This window comes from Ambystoma mexicanum, chromosome 14 (assembly GCF_040938575.1).
Source record: "Ambystoma mexicanum isolate Mex_15411 chromosome 14, UKY_AmexF1_1, whole genome shotgun sequence".
Classification (NCBI taxonomy): domain Eukaryota; kingdom Metazoa; phylum Chordata; class Amphibia; order Caudata; family Ambystomatidae; genus Ambystoma; species Ambystoma mexicanum.
This window is the reverse complement of record NC_090940.1, coordinates 216462821-216482873: the sequence shown is the minus strand read 5'-3', so window position 1 is coordinate 216482873 and position 20053 is coordinate 216462821. Positions and strand designations below refer to the sequence as shown.

Below are 20053 nucleotides of genomic sequence, written 5' to 3'. Positions count from 1 at the left end.
CGATTTTTGATTTATCAGCATTTATTGCTTAGACCATTTATTTCGGAGTACACCTCCAATGCATCAAGTTTGTTGTAAACCTTTTTGGGGTTTAATCTAAGATCAGCAGGTGTTAGGGAAAATTCTCAGAAATGTGCTAATTCTCTCCACCTTCGAGACCCCCAGCAACTTTGCTGGATTTTGAGGACTTGATTTGTTTTAACCTGGAGAGATTGAGACCCTTTTTCCCACTGTCTCATGTATTTTAATATTTTAATGTGATTTTTGAACACTGTTTCTTTTGGTTGTGGAGTCTGACAAGCTCCATAGGCATCATATTTTACATTGTGTCACACAGCACCTTCAATGCAGTGACACAAGGAAGTCTTTCAGCTTTCCCAAAGGTTTAAATACCTTCTCTGGGATAAACTACTGTTCCCCTGAGCAGTAAAGTGAAATTGACTTTAGTTATATTTGTAACTTTCTAGACCCAGCACACATTATCTTACAATAGGGTGCTGTAGGGATTACTTAGTATCCCCTTTGTCTAGCTTCTCATGTAACATTTTTTTATTTGTATATGGTTTTTAAAAAACCTTTACAAAAATATACATATTTCAAATATTTACATCAATTAATTCAATTGAATTATAAACAGTGTTAAAATACATTAATGATAAAATAGAAATACATAAAAAGAGAGTAATCCTTAATTATTTCTAAAAAGAGGACCCAAAAAACACTAGAGTCGGGTTAATCTCAGAGAACAAGATACAATTCCACTTTGTCTCCTCGGCGTTCCTTACAATTGAAAGGTGCTTTTTCTATAAACCAGATTTTTAAACATCGAGATGGTAACATAGAATAAGCATTCTTAAATACACCTATAGGCAAAAATGTTTTTACATTCATCAGTTCCACATTTTTATGTTACCCTTTCCTCACTGAATGGCTGGTGGCAGTGGTTTACGTTTAACTACTGAGGTGTGCATTTACCATGGGCTGCGTTTGCAGCTGCAGTAAAGCACCCAAGGGTGCCATTTTTGTCAAAATGTCCCGGTCTTCTTTTTTCGCCATTTCTTTGTGGAAAGGTCCTTCTTGAGATTTACTCTGCGCGCTAAACCAGGTTTGGTCCCTTTGTTCGCTTTGCCTTTGTCAGGATTCATGAGTGAAGCCCGCCTCTGGCTCCAGGGTGTCCCGGGTGGGCAGGAAGTGAAGGAGGTGCCCAGAACTCCCTGTGCTTAGTCTCCTAGGAGACCCATATGCACTCTGTAGTGATTGGCCGGCTGACTGTCCGGCAAGGACAGCCACCCTGCTTGGTGACTGACAGCTAGGCTGGAATGAATGGGAGAGAACTGAATAAAAGGCGAGGCTTTTGACTTGGAAGGCAGTCGACCACTGGACGAAGGAACCAAAGAAGAACTTGAAGACGTCTGCTGCAACTCCTGGACCGTTGGTTTGCCCGGTGAAGCCCTGCTGCTGTGCTGAAACTCCAAATTCGTATTGACAGAGAAGCCCCTGCAAGGACAACTTCTCCCTTTGACTTGGTGGGACCAATCAACTCCAAAGTAAGCCACCTGGACATACTCTTGGAGCTGGTTGCATTTCCACTGAGTTGCTGCAGGAAACCGAAATGCCAGGGAGAGGGACACCAGATTGTTTGTGTTGCTTTTAAGTTGGCCAAGAACTGCAGGAAGATCCTCTGAACTCCCAGGAAGCAGGACTGACCGAGCTTGAGCCCCTCAACAGAGTGCGGGATCCCAGAAGCCATCTTGACAGCCAGAAACCATGGTGTTGCTATTTGCAGTAGTCACAAGACGCTGACACCGAAGTGCCACTTCTTAGAAAGATTGCCAGTTGCGAGCAGTGACCGTCCCATCGCAGTGCAGGAGTCCCCAGAAGTCCTCACTCTTGTCCCCACGACTGAGGCCCAGGAACAGTGATATCTGCAGAGCTGCACAGGAACAAGAATCATCTGCTCCCTTTTTTCTTCAATACAAAGGTACTGTAAAGTCTGAGAGAACTTGCCTCTCATTGTAGAGTTGCTTGCATTTTCTACTACTCACAAGCATAAACAGCTTGTGGCCCTACATTGATTCTTCTTTTCTCCAAAGACTTCTAAACCATTGTGCAAAGACTTTTTCTACTTACCTACCAGAAGTGCTTCAGCCCATATAAGACTTTTGCCCATTGACTTTGGCTTAACCTGTTATACTGAATGACTCTGCTTAGGGGATCCAAAATTATTTGCCTGCTTAAGAATATTTGTGGTCTCTTGTTTGTTCTAATAACCTTTTCCTTTGACCAAGTTCTAAGAGTATTCTAAATGCAACAGTAAGATATTAATGTTCCTAGCACCCTAGATATTGAAATCACCTGAGGGTCTAGGTTGGCACTGTGGGCCATCCCAAAAGGGTCTTTACTGATTTAGAAACTATTGTGTAGTTTTGGAGTGTATTTGTGTGTTGCTTTTATATTGCTCCCTTCTAAAGGAGGATTATTCTAACTGACTGATAAATTAATAATTGTTTATTCAAGAAACCTTGTGTGTAAGTGTTTATTTGAATACTTGTCACTGTTAATCTCTGTGTAACTCCCCTATACCTCACATTGACCCCTCTTGAGATAAGCCTGGCTGCTCAACACGCTTCTGACCTGTGTGGTACAGACTTATACCAAAGGTTGGGTTCCTATTGCCAGGAGGTTAGGGTTGTTGCAGTGCACCCCAAGGGTACTGCGTACAATCTTGCCTAACAGCAGGTTATCTGTGTTAGGTAAGATTTTCATGTTCGTGCTAATTCTCCCTCACTTGTGAATGTTTTTCTGAACTGGCGGGGTTATTGTTCCTTATACCTCAGTGAGTGGGAACCTTTTTTCACACTCAAAGCTTCTTTTACTCTTTCTATGGGTGTCATTTTTAAGACTCTCCATAGTTTCTTTTGGATTGTATCCCGTTTGACGTTTTGGCATATACCTTTTATTGTTGCTGGGTTGACCTTTGGGCTCCCATTTAAATTTTTTCTGGCTAACTTTGTGAGAACTACAGTTCCCAAGTATAGAAAGGATATTTTATCCTCTCTAAACTTTACTTTGGTGAGACAAGCACTCGCCACATTATGTGGAGTTTTAGGGAGATAGTGTGTCCCTTTTCTCATTCTCACTGTAACATTTCGGTTACAGGGACAAGCTTACCCTAAATGTCTGGTGGCAGTGATCCTTTTTACTAATACGGTGCACCTTCACTGCAGGCTGTTTCCACAGCTGCGGTAAAGGCACCCATACACACGGGTACCCATTTTACCAAAATTGCCCTTATATTCTTTTCTTGCCATTTTCAAGTTTCTTGTCCTTTCTTGGTCCTTCCCCTACTCTTCATGGGCGGAAATACCTTGGTGTAGGTTTTGTCATTGGCGGGAGAACTTGGGCATGCCTGGCCAGGCTCCAGAGTGTCTGGGACGGCAGGAAGCGAGGGAGGAATCCAAAACTCTGCAGTCCTTTGTCTTCAGTCTGCCGGGATCCAGTTCCAACTGGGAGGTTGGCTGTCCTGAAAACACTGCCACCCCCTCAGGTTTCAATGTTGCGTTCCTGTCTGATTGGCTGGGTTCCTGTATAAAGGTCTGATCCTGGAAGTTGACCATGTAGTTGACCACTGGAACCAAAACTGAAGAGGAAGATGAAGAAAAGCCAGCGGGGACGATTTACAGCAACTGGGAAAGCCTGCTGTGTAACCGGAGCCTGCTGTTACCCTTCCAAGCGACCTGGGGATCCCAAAAAGGATGACCCCGACCGAGAGCCTTGTGAGATCCACTAGACCAAGAAGACCTGCATTTTGAGCCATCCCACATTGTGCTGCGACCTTGCGGGCTGCAATACCCCAATACCATGGGACCTTGACCAGTCAGGCGGTGCATAGTCTTCCGAATCTTGCTGAAACTTTAGTGACATCTTGCTGGACCTCCAGAGACCCGAATCGAGTCCTTGAAGTCCCCCCACCAGAGGGCTGGACCAGATAAGCAATGAGAAACCGACCAGCAATATTCAGTCGTCTCTTGGCTCCTGAAAAGGGTGCCAAAACCACAGAACCGTGAAGAAACTCTTGCTTGGAACCTTTCCCGTTGATCCCTTCTGCAAAATCTCTTCCAGTGTCCTGTCTTCAGTCTACATGACAAGGAATTAATCAACTGTTTTTTTTGGCTGCAGATCCTGTAGACTGCCTGCTGCCAACTCTACTTCTGTGCTGAGGTACTGTGTTGGCTGGGTTGTTACTTACCTTAATCTTTGTGTGATGCCTGTGTAGCTTTTGGGGTGTTTCATTTGATTGGGAGTCCTCTCATCCAGTTCAACTGTTGCTGAACTTGCAGGGATAAACTAACGAGCCCCAACACATATCTTAAAGCATCCATCAGGGCTCTAGAGGGGAGACCCATAATTTTCTGCAAACCTAAATTCTACACTGTATCTAAACACCCACAAGGATCTGCTCCCCATACCTCTGCTCAATAGGGGACTGCTGCATTAATGTTTTACCCTAAAACCTGCAGACATTTATCCAAACGTTTCCCACCGAAATTAAAATAGGAACGGAGGAGCCCCCTTAAACTCACGGACACTCGCTTATTTTATTATTGCATTTGTTTGTAGCGCCCAGACCTGGAGGTATCACAGCGCTAAGAAAATGGTTGCTGGAAGATGGAGCGTTGCGGTTGGGTTACATGTGTCGTTACAGCATATGCAGTTACAAGTATTTGTTAAGGTTTTTACTTTTTTTCGAAAGAGGGTGTAAGATGGTTCTTCTTGGATACACTGGGGTAGGGCGTTCCACAGGGCATGGGCGATGGTGGTGAAGCTGGAGCCCTCGCTTTCTTTCTATTGAATCTGGGGGCGATGAGGGTGGAAGAGGAGTGTAGATTGTGAGTGGTGTTTTTTGTGATGCAGTTAGACAGGTAAGGTGGGGTGATATTCTGCAGGCAGTGGTGGGTGATCGCAAGGAGTTTGAACTGAATGTAAGCTTTAATTGGGAGCCAATGCGCTTCATGTCTGATTTGCGAAATTTGGTCAGTTCGTTTCAGACCCCAGTCTGCTCTGAATGCATTATTTTGTGTCAGCTGATGTTTGTTTGTTTTTCGTTGATGTTCCCTCCAGGTTGGCATTACAATAATCTAATTTGCTGCCAATGATGGCCCTAGCTAGGGTGAGGCAGTGGTGAGACATTTTCTGGAGTGGTTAATGAGTTGAGTGGAATAGGCGGGTGATGAGGCGATTGCCTTGACATGTTTCTGCATGTTAAGTTCAGCGTCGAGGTAGACTCCCAGCATTTATAACGTGGGAGGAAACCGTGGTAATGTTCCCATTGATGAAGAAGAGAAGTAAAGGCAGTGTCGAGGTGTTTGAGGCGGTGTGGCGAGCCCACAATAAGGAGCTCTGTCTTGTCATCATTCAGGCAGAGATGGTGGGTTTCCATTTATGCCTGGATGATGCTATAAATGTGGTTGTTGATAGAGTCTAGATCGTGGTTGCCAGTGATTTTGAGAAGGACCTCTGCATTGTCAGCAAAGTCGGTTTATGGGATGTTGAGGCTGTCCAGACGGTCAAAGAGGGGTTAGGTCTGAGCCCTTGAAGACACAAGATCGAGGGATCCACGAGATCAAGCGCCACCAGTAGATCTAATAGAAGGAGGATGACAAGCTCTCCATTGTCCCTAATGTGGTCGAGCTGAATCTTTAGATCGAGGAGGGAGGATTCTGTGCTTTGTCTGGGTCTGAAACCCGATTTGCGCGTACCCAGTAGGCTATGGGTTTCAAGAATTGTTTGGGGTTGAGTGTGCAGTGCAGTCCAGAGTTTTGAGGAGTTAGTGGTCCGTCGAGATAGGGTGGTTATTGGTGGGAAGGCTGGGGTTCAGGGGGGGTTTCTTCAGGAGTGGAGTGACCCATGCTTCTTTGATGGAGCTGAGAATTTAATTGGAGTTGAAAGAGGCGTTAATGAAGTTAGCAGTGGTGGGCGCGAGAGTTTCAGCACACATTTTAACAAGGTGAGCTAAGCATATGTACCTTGCGCAGTTAGAAGCTTTCAGGCGTTGGATAGTGGCGAGGACCTCTGCTGGGGAGATAGCGGAGAACTGAAACAGTGAAGTGGTGGGGGAGGTTGGGGTGATGGTTTCCAAGCGTACGAGCAACGCGGGGGCGAGGTGAGACTTGTTGAGTATGGTTTTGTCTCTGAGGTTATTGGTTTTGGAAGCTAGGGCTGAATGGATGAGTGAGCATCAGTCTTTGTTTTTGGGCAAGCTGTCAGTAGGGGGTGCTGGGGTATTGAGCTCTTTGAGAATTTTGAAGAGCTTGCTTCAGTGATTCTGACATTCTAAGTGTTGGCTTTAGTGGAGAAGATGGCTGTTTTTTAAGTAGTCGCTGAGCAGTGAAAGGCTTCCTTGTTCAAAGCAGTGGGTTTTTTCTCCAAAGATGCTCAAGGGTATGTTTTTGTTTGCGAAGGGTGATTAGTTAATCTGTGAACCAGTTCTGAAATTTCTTTTTTTCAGGCGGATGTTTTCAGGGGGGCATGTTTGTCTAGTGCGTTGAGTAGCGTGGAATTGTATGCCAAGAGAATGTCTTTGGGGTTGGTGTTCTCTGGCACTGTCTCGAGGGAGGCCAGAATAGTAGGGGCTAAGTGCTTAATGGTGAGTTTACGGGTTTGTCTAGCAATGATATAGGCGTGGTCGCCTGTTCTGTGTATTGCGTTGGAGGTGGTGGCTGATGTGAAGCAGATCAGTGAGTGATCTGTCCAGGGTAGTGGGTCGATGGAGGAGACTCGGATGGATGTGTTGGTAGAGAGTATCCAATCAAGGATCCTTCCTTTTTCATGTGTGTGTGAGAGGACCATTTGGGAGAAGTTCACCTAGCTGACGGCTGTAGTGAGGGCTGTGTCTTCTGGTCGGCAGGGTCTCCGAAGCCTAGACTGAAGTCTCCTAGGAGTATGCGTTTGGTGTTTGGCTTAAGCAGGGGTACCATGAGCAGGGTGATATTGGCATCAGGTGTGCCAGTATGGGTGGGTTGGTGGTAGAGCAGTAGGGTGTTGATGGTGGTTTGGGGGGAGGATTCGATCTTGGCAAGTAGGAGTTCATAGCCCAGGAGTGTTTGGAGGGAGGGGGAAGCTCTGATGGAGAGGGGTGATTTGGAGATGATGGTGGCAACTCCTCCTAGGCTACCCTATCTGTCAGCTCGTAGAATGGAGTAATCAGTGGATAGAGCAAGTGATGGGAGGGGTCCCAATGCCTCATGCTGCCAGGTTTCTGTTATGGCCAGCATGTCAAGGTTGTTGGCAAGTAAAAGGTTGTGGATGTCGGGGGCGTGGGCACAGATGGAATGTGCATTTAAGAGTGCGCTTGAGAGGGTTGTAGGTGCAATTGGGAGGAGGGGAGGGAGATGCCAGAAGAGAGTTTGGATGGGGGCAGTTGTGGTGATGAGTGAGTGGGGTTGGGCTTGGTAGTGGCTGCATTGCAAGGTGTATGTGTTTGGGGTTGTGCTATGGGGCCCTCTGGCCACCGCGTTTGTGACTTCTCCACCCTCCCTTTCTGTGCTTTGTCTACAAGAGATTACGACTTGGTCAAATGCATTTGTGAGGTCTAGGAAAGCCACAAAAAGGCAATTTGTCCTCTATTGTGGAAAAGCCCCTTCAGAAGCTTGCTTGTGTATCCGGCAGGATACTATTATCTAATGTCCACTTACAAACGCAATGCTAGACAACCAGAAAAGATCTTATTAGAAGCATCCAGAAGAGCAATTGGATGATTACAATGGGGGTCTGAGGCAATACCCTTTTTAAACAGTGGGACTATGAGACTTTTTTTCAACGAATGTGGGAACACAAAAGTATTAATTGATTTAAAAACCTGAAGGACAGGAACCCACCAGTCTCCCGAAGCACTAAAAGCCTCCAGTCTCACACTGTCCGGGCCAGCAGCTTTTCCCTTCTTGGGGCTTCATACTTGTGTCTCGACTTCTTCCCTATTAAATAAATGCCTCACCATAAACCTCCTTTCCATTTGCGGTGGTAACTTGCACCTCTGCGGCATAAAGATTCTCTTGAAATTTTGATATCCAGCAATCAGAAGAGATTTCCCCTCCTCCCCAACACCCACATAAACTCCCTCAAAACCTTTTTCCACCATCTTCCAAAATCTGTGCATTCCCAAAGATGCAGAGCCCTTTTAGCTTGTCTGCAATCAGCATCGAACCAGGGTGCATTCACTCTACTAGTGCCTGGATCGTTGACACACAAGGGGCAGTATTATGGTTTATGTTATGTTACATTTTTTGCAAAGCGCACCTTTCACCCTAGGGCAACATGGCACTGAAAATGGAATTATGAATATGGGACTGTAAAAGCATAAAGATTGTAAAAGCTTAGAGGTTCATCACTTCAAATTAGACTGGGACCCTAAAAGGTTGCTGCGCAGAGCGCGGGATTCCTCATCTTGGAGCAGGGCTATAATCTAAAAATTCTAAATTGTTTGCATTGGGTGAAACTGGGTGAGAATTTCTGTCATGTAGCACTCGGGGAAAGGGAACACTCCCAACTGCCACTTCAACAAAAGGGGGTTGTGATCATTTTCCGGGCGATCTACAATTTCAAACTCCTTCACCTTGTGGAAAGAAAAACAGTTGACCAAGCAATAGTCTGTTAAAGATCTCCACTGGCCAGATTTAAATGCGAAGTTTGGAGGAATAGCCACCACACATCTACCATTCGATTCCACAAAGAGGTATTTAACCAAAAAGGAGTCCATTTACCGGCCTTTCGCCAAATGGCAGCCGGAAATACCTCTCTTTTGCATTCCACATAATTCATCCACCCTTAATTTATCTTGTGGGGTTCCCTTATTCAGACCTAACTTGGCATCCAAATCACAGATCAATACTAAATCATCATCCTCAACATTTAGCCGACCCTTGAGAATAAAAAATTCCTCCTTAAGCATACCAATTTGCTAACGTTTTGGAGGAATGTAAATATTTATATGGCACAATTTCTTACCAAAACAGGGGCATATTTGGTGTTAGAGGAGTTTTCCTAAAGCCCACTTGGATGTAAGACGCTATAAACTATCCCTTGGTATACAGGTCCCCAACCTTTAGTGTAAGTGTGTACTACCCAAAGAATTGGTAGAATGATAGAGCAAATGTAGGTAAGTACACTGAGCCCAGTCAATACAGTAGTCTTAAACTCTTACACACTGAAAGTTATATTAAAATATAAATGTATTCTTATATACACAAGGCAATTTAGGGAAATACTTATTTAGACTAACCATCACACAGGAATTATTAACAGCTAGCTGTTCCCAGCGTAACATTTACCATTCTAGCATATCTTAAAGGTCCAGTTTGGTTGGTAATTCATAGGGTCACTTCTGTCCCCCTTCTTAAATATCAGAATTACCACTGATCGCTTCCAGGAAGGGTCCGTAGGTCCCTGTAACTTATTGTCATTGAAAAGGCTAACCGTATAACTGTCTTTTAAATTTGAAAGGCATTTTTGTATTTGATGGAATCAGAGGTATGCATGGTATAAGTACATGGAATGAGTGGTATGCGCGGTATTAACAGTATATATATGTTTAATCCATTGATTACACAGGCCTCTATGATGTCTTTGTAGACGTGTAATTGTCAACCTTGTTCCATTGCAGAGTCCCTGTGATGGCATAAGATTCCGTAGTAGCATAATTACAGCACCTACTTTCAGTGTTAGCTCGTAAGAAGGCATTCATCCTACAGCGTTTCACTTTTTAGAGACTGAAACGTTGAGCCGGTAATTAACTGTTCATTGACTCTGGAACCGCTGTACCTTGTGTGAAGAGAAGTGGGACTGAAAAGAAGTAACTTGAAATTATTCCAAATGTTTGTGATAGTGGAAGGTGAAGGTGAGCCCATAGAACTGTCCTCATTCTGTTTGTTAAAATGATAGCTGTGGAAGGGCACACAGAGGTGCACTGTGCAATTTGGACAGCAGAGGGCAACCTCACACTGATAAATTGCATCAGCTGAGTACAGAAACATACCTAAGTGTTTTATATATATAGAGATACAGTTATTACATAGAAAAATTGAATTGTTGCTTCAAATTCTTTTTGCTAACTCGAGTCCCCTAAACTCTCTGTTGTCAGAGGGACTTTTATAGAAGTTTTCCTGCAACTGCAACCGTTTATGATGTGGTGGCCTTAGCCTAAATGACTACATGGGAAGGGTTGCCACCATTCTGGGTGGCTTTTCCCCACCGAAAAAAAAGATGTGTTGGGGAGTAGGTTGATGACCTCTGCATGATTTTTTTTTTAGCTACAAACCCATTGGAAGCCATATACCCCTATATGCTGGCAATTCAACTGCCAAGCAGTGGTCAAAGTGGGCGGTGCTCCTCTACGTTTTTAAAATGTTTTTCTGTTCCTATACTTTTATGTGATAAAGAAACAGATCCGGGATGGTTTCGTTTTAAAATAAAAGTGTAGGAAGAAGTTGAAACTTGCACTTCAGTGCACTGCATGGAACGTTCCCTTAAAAAGAGCTGTTTGTTTGTGGGTTTGGATTATGCACGGGGGGGGGCGTGGCAATGGAGTTTGTGGGGTTAAGGGCAGGCCAGCTCGGAACATAGTTCCACTACTTCTTTTTGTACACTTCGCCCACTGCTGCCAGGGCATTTTAAAAAGTGTGCGGCACAGTCATTTTGTTTTGTGGTCCTTCAATGTTTGTGTTGACCAATGTGAATGAGAAAAAAAGGACTGAGCATCCTACAGCTGCTATGCCATGTTTTAAACTTTTTTTTTTTTGCTATGCCTCCTCTACTGGAATATTTGTGCCTGTAGCCTCTGGTGCCCTCTAGAAGCCTTGCTGTCTCTGTAGAATTCACTGGATCTGATGTTTAAGCCCCCTGATGCCTTCCTGGATGAGTGGATAGGGTTTCTGCTGCCCCGCCAAAACTCTTGCCCCATTGTTGCACATAATGATTCGCCTTGCAGCAGCGCTTCATCCTCATAGAACCATCCTGCTGCCTGTGCTGATTAACTTGAGCCACCTGTGATATGTGTTAAAGGGTCACCTCTATGACTCCTGCATATCTCGTGCTCCCACTTTCATATTGGATCTTGTGGTTCTGGTCCTGCCGGTCCTGGAACTCTTCTAACAGAACCTGAATCCAAAACCACCATCCAGCTAGACCCAATCCTGACTCTTAAGATGACATCTACATCCATGCTTCCAGGCCCTTTATCACAGCCTATTTCAGCATAGGTAACTTTCTGTTTGGTTAGTCATCTCAGCCCCATCCTATTCCTGGTGCTCCTCTCAGGGTCCCTGGGCTGTGTGCACAGTCCATCTTCCAGGCCCCCTTGACTGAAATAGTTTTCTTTGGTGGGCCAGTGGTCCACTGGGCAGCAATCCGATCCATGCCCCTCCCTGTTGAACCAAGTCTGGCTCTCTTGTGGTGGGATCCCCAACACTTCCAATTGGATGGCTGATGCTGCTTTCGCTTGGGGATATGCAAGTAATGTTTCCCTACATTGTCACAATAACCGCAAATTGTCCCGTTGGATCCTAAGAACAAACTTTTCCCAGCTTCTGAAAAAGGGACTACTGACTTTTACATACACGGAAGAATTCTATGTGCCTTTTTTCCCCTGGGTGGCCTGTGGTTATTAAAGTGTTCTGTGTATTTTAATTGCTTCCCTGACATTTTATATGCTTTTTTTTAATGTATGTGGTCCTGTATAGCACCTGTCTGCCACAATTGGCGGCCACGTTGTGCTTGGCTCGGTAAGGAAAAGGGTGGGGTTCATTATTAGGAATGTGGGAAAGGAAGATGTAAAACCTATGGTGGTGGTGGGTGCAAGTCGGACACACCCGGTTCCTGAGTGTCAATCTGCTTTCTATGTGTTTCGCAGAGAAACTTGTGAGTATGTTATCCATAGGGAAGAGCCCACGATTTTATATACCTCTCGCTTTGGGTCTGGTTAGCGGCTGATGGGAGGGTGCAACAGTGCTAAAGGGGGAGAGCTTAGCCTTGGCTCAATTAGTGTTGATGTGCTAATGGCTAGGCCTGTTAAAGACATCTGTGTGGGGATTTGTGTGTGTAATGTAAGGTGGTAGGAGATCTTGAAGGTGATCCGGTTAGTTGCAGGAGGGCTGGAGTATGCCTTACAAGGCAAAACAACCTGCAACCCTGCACTCCTTACCCCTTGCCATTTGCAGACCGGTCCCAATCTCGCTGTCTGTCTAAAATAGATACATTCTACCACTTGAGGACCATTACCAGCATCTTCGAGTTGGCAGACGAGAGAAAGAGGCCATGTGGAAAATCAGACATTACCTCAACCTGCTAAGACTTGAGGCTCATTGGAAGTGCAGCTTGAAATGCGAGGACTGCAGTCACCCATTTCACATTCCTTAGTATGTTGGTTGGCAGGCTAAAGGATGCCTCAAACCTCACTCTAACATGCTTGGATGCTATACTCCATGGGTTGCTGGTACCATTTGCCTGTCATGGGCAGAACAAGCGGTTTGCCATTCTGACCTCTGCTCATTGCTCCCAGAGGTCTGAGTAATTACTTCAATTCACACATTTAAAGCCTTCTAAAGCACTCGTAGCTGGCTTAGCGTGGTTTTATATGTGGATTAGGTCTTTCCTAGACCCTTTGTTTTTATAGGGCTTCTGTTCTATTTTTTAAAGTACTTTGTGGATTATAGATATTTCGGTTCCATGGTGCCTCACAGTCCAGGTTTGCCAAAGCATGTCTTCTAGGGCATGGCTTTCCTGCTGCAGCAGCACTTTGGTTGGCATCTGTCCCCCCTCCGATCTGTGAGGAAATTCAGGGCACAACCCCACAACTCACCCCTTACTACCAATTCGTCTCTTTATTGGGGGACACCTCTACCACACCTGGTGTCCCTTTAGGGCCCTGCTCCTGTCCCTTTAGTGACACCACCCCCCAATGCCCCCCCACACTCCTCATGTTCAGCTCTGCATCCCAACTGAGTCACCAACAGCTCCCCCATCCCCCTCCTTACCTTTCCCATCTCAACGCCACTTCCCTTCTCGCCTACCACATGCGTGAAAAAGGCACGTGCTTTTTCCTGACAGGACACCATTCGGTAATTGTGGCCTTTTGATGGAAAAAAGAATTGTAGAAATCAATATTCCTTGGCGCATGATCTCATAAAATGTATATTTTTCAGTAAATATACTGTGTGGGCTTATCTTTGTCTGCTTGTCTGTAACTAGGAGTACCTTTAATGGCCTTCTCCCCTCCTGAGAGTCAAGCCAGTCTATTCTGTCGCTTTACCATGGACATAGTTTGGTCTAACTTGGTGGAAAAGGCCTCCCTACCACAAAAGTTGGTGGTCTTGAACATCTCCCCAGAGGATCTCGGAAAAAAACACTCTTGCAGCAATAATGAACTAAATTAGATGTATTCGACCTCTAGTTAGAAATTAGAACATCAATTTCATGTTTCTGTTTTACTTCACAGGAAAATCCATGAAGAAATGGGTGGAATCAATCGTCAAGATTATCAGAAGGAAAAAACAAGCTCAGGCCAATGGTGTCAGCCATAATATTACATTTGAAAGTCAACCACCCTCATATGAATGGCATATTAGCCGGCCTGGACAGTTTGATAGCTTTGAACTCATGACCCTTCACCCAATAGAAATAGCTCGGCAGCTGACTCTTCTTGAATCCGACCTTTACAGGTACACGTTTTGAAATTTGGCAACGTTTGTAGATTCAACATTACAGACTATGGTAGAGATCTTTGCTGAACTGCATAGGGTAATTGATTTCGATCACATTTTTTTCTTTTTATTTTATAGAAATTGTTAAACATTTTGTTGAACTGAATTATTTTATTTGTTCTGAAACTTTATATAGACTGTGCCAGACGCATGTAACATTCTATGTTTTATCTATTTGTTATCCGCAATAAGAAAGACTATTTTGAAAACCTGTTTACTAAATGTGGCTTTCTCGTAGCTTCACTTTGTGTTCAACTGTGTTAAAACAATGACCATCCAAGTAGCTGTAACAGCTAATTCTACAGCATGGGATCTTACATGGATATTCATGCAATGAATATTCCATTTCGCCAGAATAAAGCAGTTTAGCTTTAAACTAAAAACTGCATTGTTGCTTGTATAGCCTATTGCTGTCCCTTTGGGTCATACTGCCCCAACCAATGACATTTGTCCTCCTTCGTGCCACCCATGTTGGCCATCTTCAGATTTTTACTGCACGTTTTCATGTTGGGAGTCCTTGAGCTTCGATCCTCGACTTTGTCGATTATTGTTTGCCTATTCTTGATAGTTCTTCGAATGTTTTCTTCAATCCATCACCGTTGTGACTTGTCGGCAGCAGGGATTTGTTGCCGGTCTCAATCCCACCTTCTGTCCAATTGCTACATCGTGTGAGGCTGTGAGCTGACTTTTGGGCCTAGTGTATACGTCATGTCGGAGGCCGAGAAGAGACTTTTCTTTTTTAGAAATGTTTTATTTGATTTTATTAGATTTTATAAGACACAAACAACATACAGTTATCATTTGGAACGTGTTATAACCCTCCAAAATCTATCCACCCTCCCCCCCCCCGCCAAATGAACTTCAACTTGTAGACAGTAAACCAACCTCCTTTTCTCCCTCACCCTCCCTTCAGCCATCCCCCTCCCCGGAACAGTGTTTCTTCTCATTTATTCACACATTTTTGATGTTCTCAGTTACGTTGCATGTGGCTTGCTCTACTTACATTCTTATTCCATAGTCCAGACTAATTGAATATGGACCGACGATGGCCTACACTGAGTGTCTTCAGGTACGCGCTCTTCGTAATATGACCCTTAGCAGTTTAAATAGTTATGCATTTGTTATTGGTTCATCTTTCATTCCCTCTGTGTTGACTCCTGCGGATGGTTGGGCATGTACTCATTTACAAAATCATTCCACATCAAATCATATTGTGCCGCTCTCCCATGGAGGGCTGCAGTAATTATTTCCATTGTGCAGATATTAGTTGCAACACTGATCCACTCTCTCTTGCTCTGGACCAAGTTTGGCTTCCACTTGATCACCAAACAGGCCTGTGCAGCTAGTAGGAGGGGGAACCCTATCCCAGTCATTCTCCTCATCACATTATTCCAAACCAAACAGTATTAGGAGAGGAGCTGCCTCGCGGGGGATCCCGTCTTATCTGCTTGATCCAACCAAGGAACTCATTCCAATTCACCTGAACCCGGAGGCAAACCCACCACATGTAATTGGCCCTTTCCCCACTTTGACGCCAGCTCAAAGAGCTTGTGGTTTGAAACATCTTCGACAACCTGTGAGGGTCGTACTGCCACCTATTAGAGTAGCTTGATGGCATGTAATTTATATTGGGCCGCTATGGACACCTGCAAGGCCCCTTTGCATATCTTCTTCCACAGTTCTGCATCCAATTCTAAGTTTACAATTCGCTCCCACCTGTATTTCAAATTAAGAGTTGATCCCTTCCCGGTATTTAACAGTGCTCTGTACATGCTCGAGGTCATACCCTTGGTTTCTGTCATTGTGTCAAGCAATGTCTCAAACGGGGTGAGGTCTCTCTGTACCTTCTCTTTCCATTCATTCCTCATGAGAGTGCCCTTAAGTTGCGGAAAGGTAAAGACGGATGATGGGTGTAGTCCAAGTGCCTCTTCCAATTCAGTGATAGTTGATCCACCTTCTTGAGGCCCGCCTCAAACCAAGATTGGAACCGCTCATATTTAGGGATCTCCTTGCGTACTCCTGGGTCCCATATATGGCTTAGCGGGGAAGGCCACGTTGTGACTCCCCTCATATCCACCCCCTCCCTCCAGATATACCATGTAGTGCCGAATATGACGTGATTTCAGAGTCTTCGAAGTAATTTATCTCTAGGGACCCACAGCCATTCAGAGACGGTGGCAGGGGCTAGGTTATGGGTATCGAGGTGTATCCACTGCAACTCTTTCTGTCCTCTCAAGTGGGGGACCAATATTCTTAGTTGCACTGCTTGGTAGTATATTTTTAAATCCGGGAGACCCACCCAGCCTTTTTCCTTGGGCAAGATGAGGATCCCATACGCAAACCTCGCCTTTTTCCCCTGCCACAGAAATCTTAAAATTGCCCTTTTTACTTCCTTAAAGAATACCTCCAGAAGTTTCAACTGAAGCATTTGAAATGGATAGAGAAATCTTGGTAGGCACACTGTTTTAACTGCATTAAGTCTCCCAATCCAAGAGATAGTCAGCTTCTGCCACTTCGCCAAATCTGCGTGGAAACAAGCTAGGAGGTGGGGGAAGTTAGCATCGTATAGATACTCTAATTCTTGTGTAAGATTGATCCCTAGATAACGCAGGGTGTCCCTTCACATCACGAGGCCCAGTGTAGCAAGTCTAATGGCGTTCTCTGGGGTGGGTTCCTGTAGTGGGTACAGTATGGACTTGGACCTATTCATTTTGAAGCCTGAGAGTTCCCCATAGCTTTCCATCAATTGTATGGCTCTAGGTATCGATGTCAAGGGGTTCTTTACCTGTAGCAGAACATCATTGGCATAAAGGGCTACCTTATATTCCCTCCCATTTACCTGGAGTCCCTCAACCTGATGATCCGCTCTGAGTGTCTGAGCAAGAGGTTCTAGGGAGAGAGCAAACAGTATCGCTGAGAGAGGGCAGCCGTGCCTTGTGCCTCTCTCCAAGTCAAACCATCTGGAATACTCAGTTGACCACGACTGATGCCTTGGGAGACTTGTATACAGCCTTAACTTCCTTTCTGAAGATAGGGCCCAACCCGACCTTGTCGAGTACTGCCTCTAGGAAGCCCCACTCCACCCTGTCAAACGCTTTTTCTGCATCAATCAACAGGAGCGCAGGGTCACCAGACATTCTTTTTGACTTGTGAATTAAGTGGAGTGTCTTGCGCATTCTGTCAGCGCCCTGTCTCCCTATGATAAATCCGACCTGGTCGGAATGCATTAGTAGGGGCATGTGGGTCTCGAGTCTAGCTGCCAGTACTCGGGTATACATTTTTGGATCAATATTGAGCAAAGAGATGGGACGGTATGACCCGCATTGTTTGGGGTCCTTGCTTTATTTGGGAATCACCGAGATCAGCGCCTGTGAGAAGGATTCGGGAGCTACACTAGTCTGCAAGATGTCATTGAATAAATCAACCCTAAAGGGGAGGAGGGATGAGATAAAGGTCTTATAAAATCCCGCCGTTTATCCATTGTCTCATGTCTTCCCTAGTGGGAGCTTCTTAATCGCTCTCTCAATCTCATCTGCCGTGATCGGAGCGTCCCTCGCTTCCATTTTATCACGAGAGAGCCTCGGCATGTCAACCCCTCACAGGTATTGGTCTATTTCCATTCTCTCCTGTTACATTTCAGATTTATATAGTTGCTCATAAAACTTTGCAAAGTCTCTGGGGGATCTCTTTCGTCTCTACTGTCTGGGCATCACCACCCCCATCAATAGCGATGACCCACCTGTCCGCCTGTTGTCCCCGCAGCCTTGTGGCAAGCAGTGAACCTGCTTTATCCGCTTCTCATAGGGCTTTTGCGTGAGAAACTGGAGTTTGCGCACGACTCGCCCCTCCTCAAAGAGCCAGAGCTCCTCCCTTTTCTGTATGGCTACTGCGACGCCGCCCTCTTCTCAGTGGAGTTCTGCGCTGTGATATCTAATTGCTTGATCTCCCTCCTCAGTCTATCCTCTATCAGAGCCCTTTCCCTCTTGTTCTTGGCCCCCTCCTTGATCAAAATACCCCGCCATTTTGCTTTCCCCGCCTCCCACACCATTTTCTTAGATACCTCTCCCGTGTCATTTATTGCAAAGTATTCCTTTATTTCACCCTCCAGTTCTGCCCCGAAGACAGGGTACTTCCACAAGGTTTCGTTACTCCACTTCTCACCTATATGTGGCAAGGCCACCAGGTTCAGGTCCACAGTGACCATAGCATGATCTGACCACGAGACTGGTGTGATCTCTGAGGCAGTCGCGGGCTCGCACACTCCCCCCTGAAAGATACAGGTAGTCTATTCTAGTAAATGTAGAGTAAAATGTATATCCTGTCTCGCTGGGGTGAACCTTTGGCCAGATGTCTCGTAATCCGTACATCCCCATAATTTCCATCACCTCTCCACGACCACCGTCTACGGGTTCGCGTGCGTCTGGGTTACCAGCCTGTCTATCTAATGTGGGATCTGCCCATAAGTTAAGGTCTCCCCTAGAATGACATGCCCCGAAGCTTCCAACATTATCTTCGGGATTGTTGATTGTAGGAATCGAGATTGCCCAACGTTGGGAGAATAAAGTTTAGCGAGTGTGAGTGTAATATTGCGTACCGCACCCACCACTATGATGGCCCTCCCTTCCGTGTCTGCCCAAACCTTGGTAATCTCTAGGTTGAGCTGCTTCCTTACAAGTATACCCACTCCCGCTTTCCGCAAAGGACCAGAGCCCTAATGTTCAGTTCCCACCCTATAGTACAAGACCCTACGTTCACCGCCGCGTATATACTTAGTCTCTTGAAGAAAGAGCACATCAAGCCTCGCTCTGTTAAATTCGCTGCACACTGATTGTTTTGTGGGCGCGTATAGCCCTTTCACATTGATCGTGCCCACTCTGAGAAGACCGAGTCTAGAAGAATCAGATTCTACCGCCATGTCCTTCTTTCTGCCTACACCGCTCGTGCGGTTTGCCCGTACAACCTCCTCTCAGTACATTCCTTGATTCACAAAACACATTTATATAGAAACGTGTTCCTGTCCAGCCCCCTCTCCTTAGCACCTCCCCCTTCCTTCCACCCCTAATGGCAGCGCTCTGGCAAGTTATCCTCACCAAGCCAGTCCCAGGCCACCAGTGGGGACCGTACGTCCCACAGTCCCATCTCAAATCAACCAGATAAACAATGAGCCCCCTTCCCCTCCCTCCTTCCAGATCAAAAAAGTAACTAAACTCCTACCTTGTTTCAAAGTGAGCCTACCACAACCAGAGATATATTACCATGGAAGTCTGGATCGGGTGTGCGAGCAACTCCGCCCATCTACCGTTGGAGTGCCCTCTTTGCAGTATCTCAACATGCTGCGGAGACCAGCAGCTGGTCCATCTTCAAATATCAGCACAGTGTTTGGACTATCGCTTCTTCCCAGGGCTACCCTTCATGCGACTCGAGGACCCTCTAGTACTTTGCAGGCGCAAGTCATCAAGATAGCCTGTAAGAGCCAATGGTAGGTGTGTCTATCATATTGTGGGTTGGCACTCGATCATCTCTTCACACCTGGGAAAGCGATGTTTATTCGGTGTTGTCTAGTTCTCATATTCTTCAAAGTTCCGCACCCGGTGAGGCGTTCATCCTTCTATACTTCCTGGATCCCGGGATCCGCCTCCGTTTCGGTCCTTAGATACGCCATAGCCTGTCATGATCACGTCTTTCTCCCTGATTCAGCTCGTTGTCCTGGTTGCCCAACAGGTCTGATGTGCAGGCATTTATGTCCTTCTCGGATTTCAGCCGAACTGTATTTCCTTCCCACTCAAACGTGAGAGAGAATGGGTATCCCCAGCGGTAACGGACACCCTTTTCTTTGTCATTTGGTTAGAGCCATACACATTCTCCTCATGGCAAGGGTCAGTGAGAATAGGTATTGGAAAATCGACACCCTTGTTGTGTCGAGAAGGATTTGCGGGCAGCACTTGGCTTTCTCAAGAATTCTGGCTTTATCGGCATAGTTGTAGAACCGTGCAAGGACTGTTTTCGGACCACCCGCACCCCCTCTGGCTCTGTGTATGCGATCAATCTTTGGTTCGTCGACTGAGTCATCTTCGGATAGGACTTTCACAATTGTATGTAGAGTCCTTTTCAGGTCCTGCTTGGTTTCCCCTTCTCTATCCGGTATGCCAAAGATCCGTAGGTTGTTCTGTCGCTCACGGCTCTCTAAGTCGTCCATTTTCAGACGGAACTCCTCCTCTCTGGTTACTATCTCTGCGATCCTTTGATCCATTTGGGTCTCCAAAGTGTTGAACAAGGTTTGATTGTGTTCCACCCCTTCTAGT

The 20053-nt window shown here is 45.6% G+C and overlaps 1 protein-coding gene across 1 annotated transcript in view; it reads left to right on the top strand.

Moving 5' to 3' along the window:
- The window catches only part of SOS2 (SOS Ras/Rho guanine nucleotide exchange factor 2), a 1344468-nt gene that overhangs the window by 895159 nt on the left and 429256 nt on the right, over positions 1–20053 (top strand). The window contains exon 14 of the mRNA XM_069638977.1: positions 13487–13709. Within this exon, the coding sequence (XP_069495078.1) occupies positions 13487–13709 (223 nt within the window). The remainder of the gene's footprint in view (positions 1–13486; positions 13710–20053) is intronic.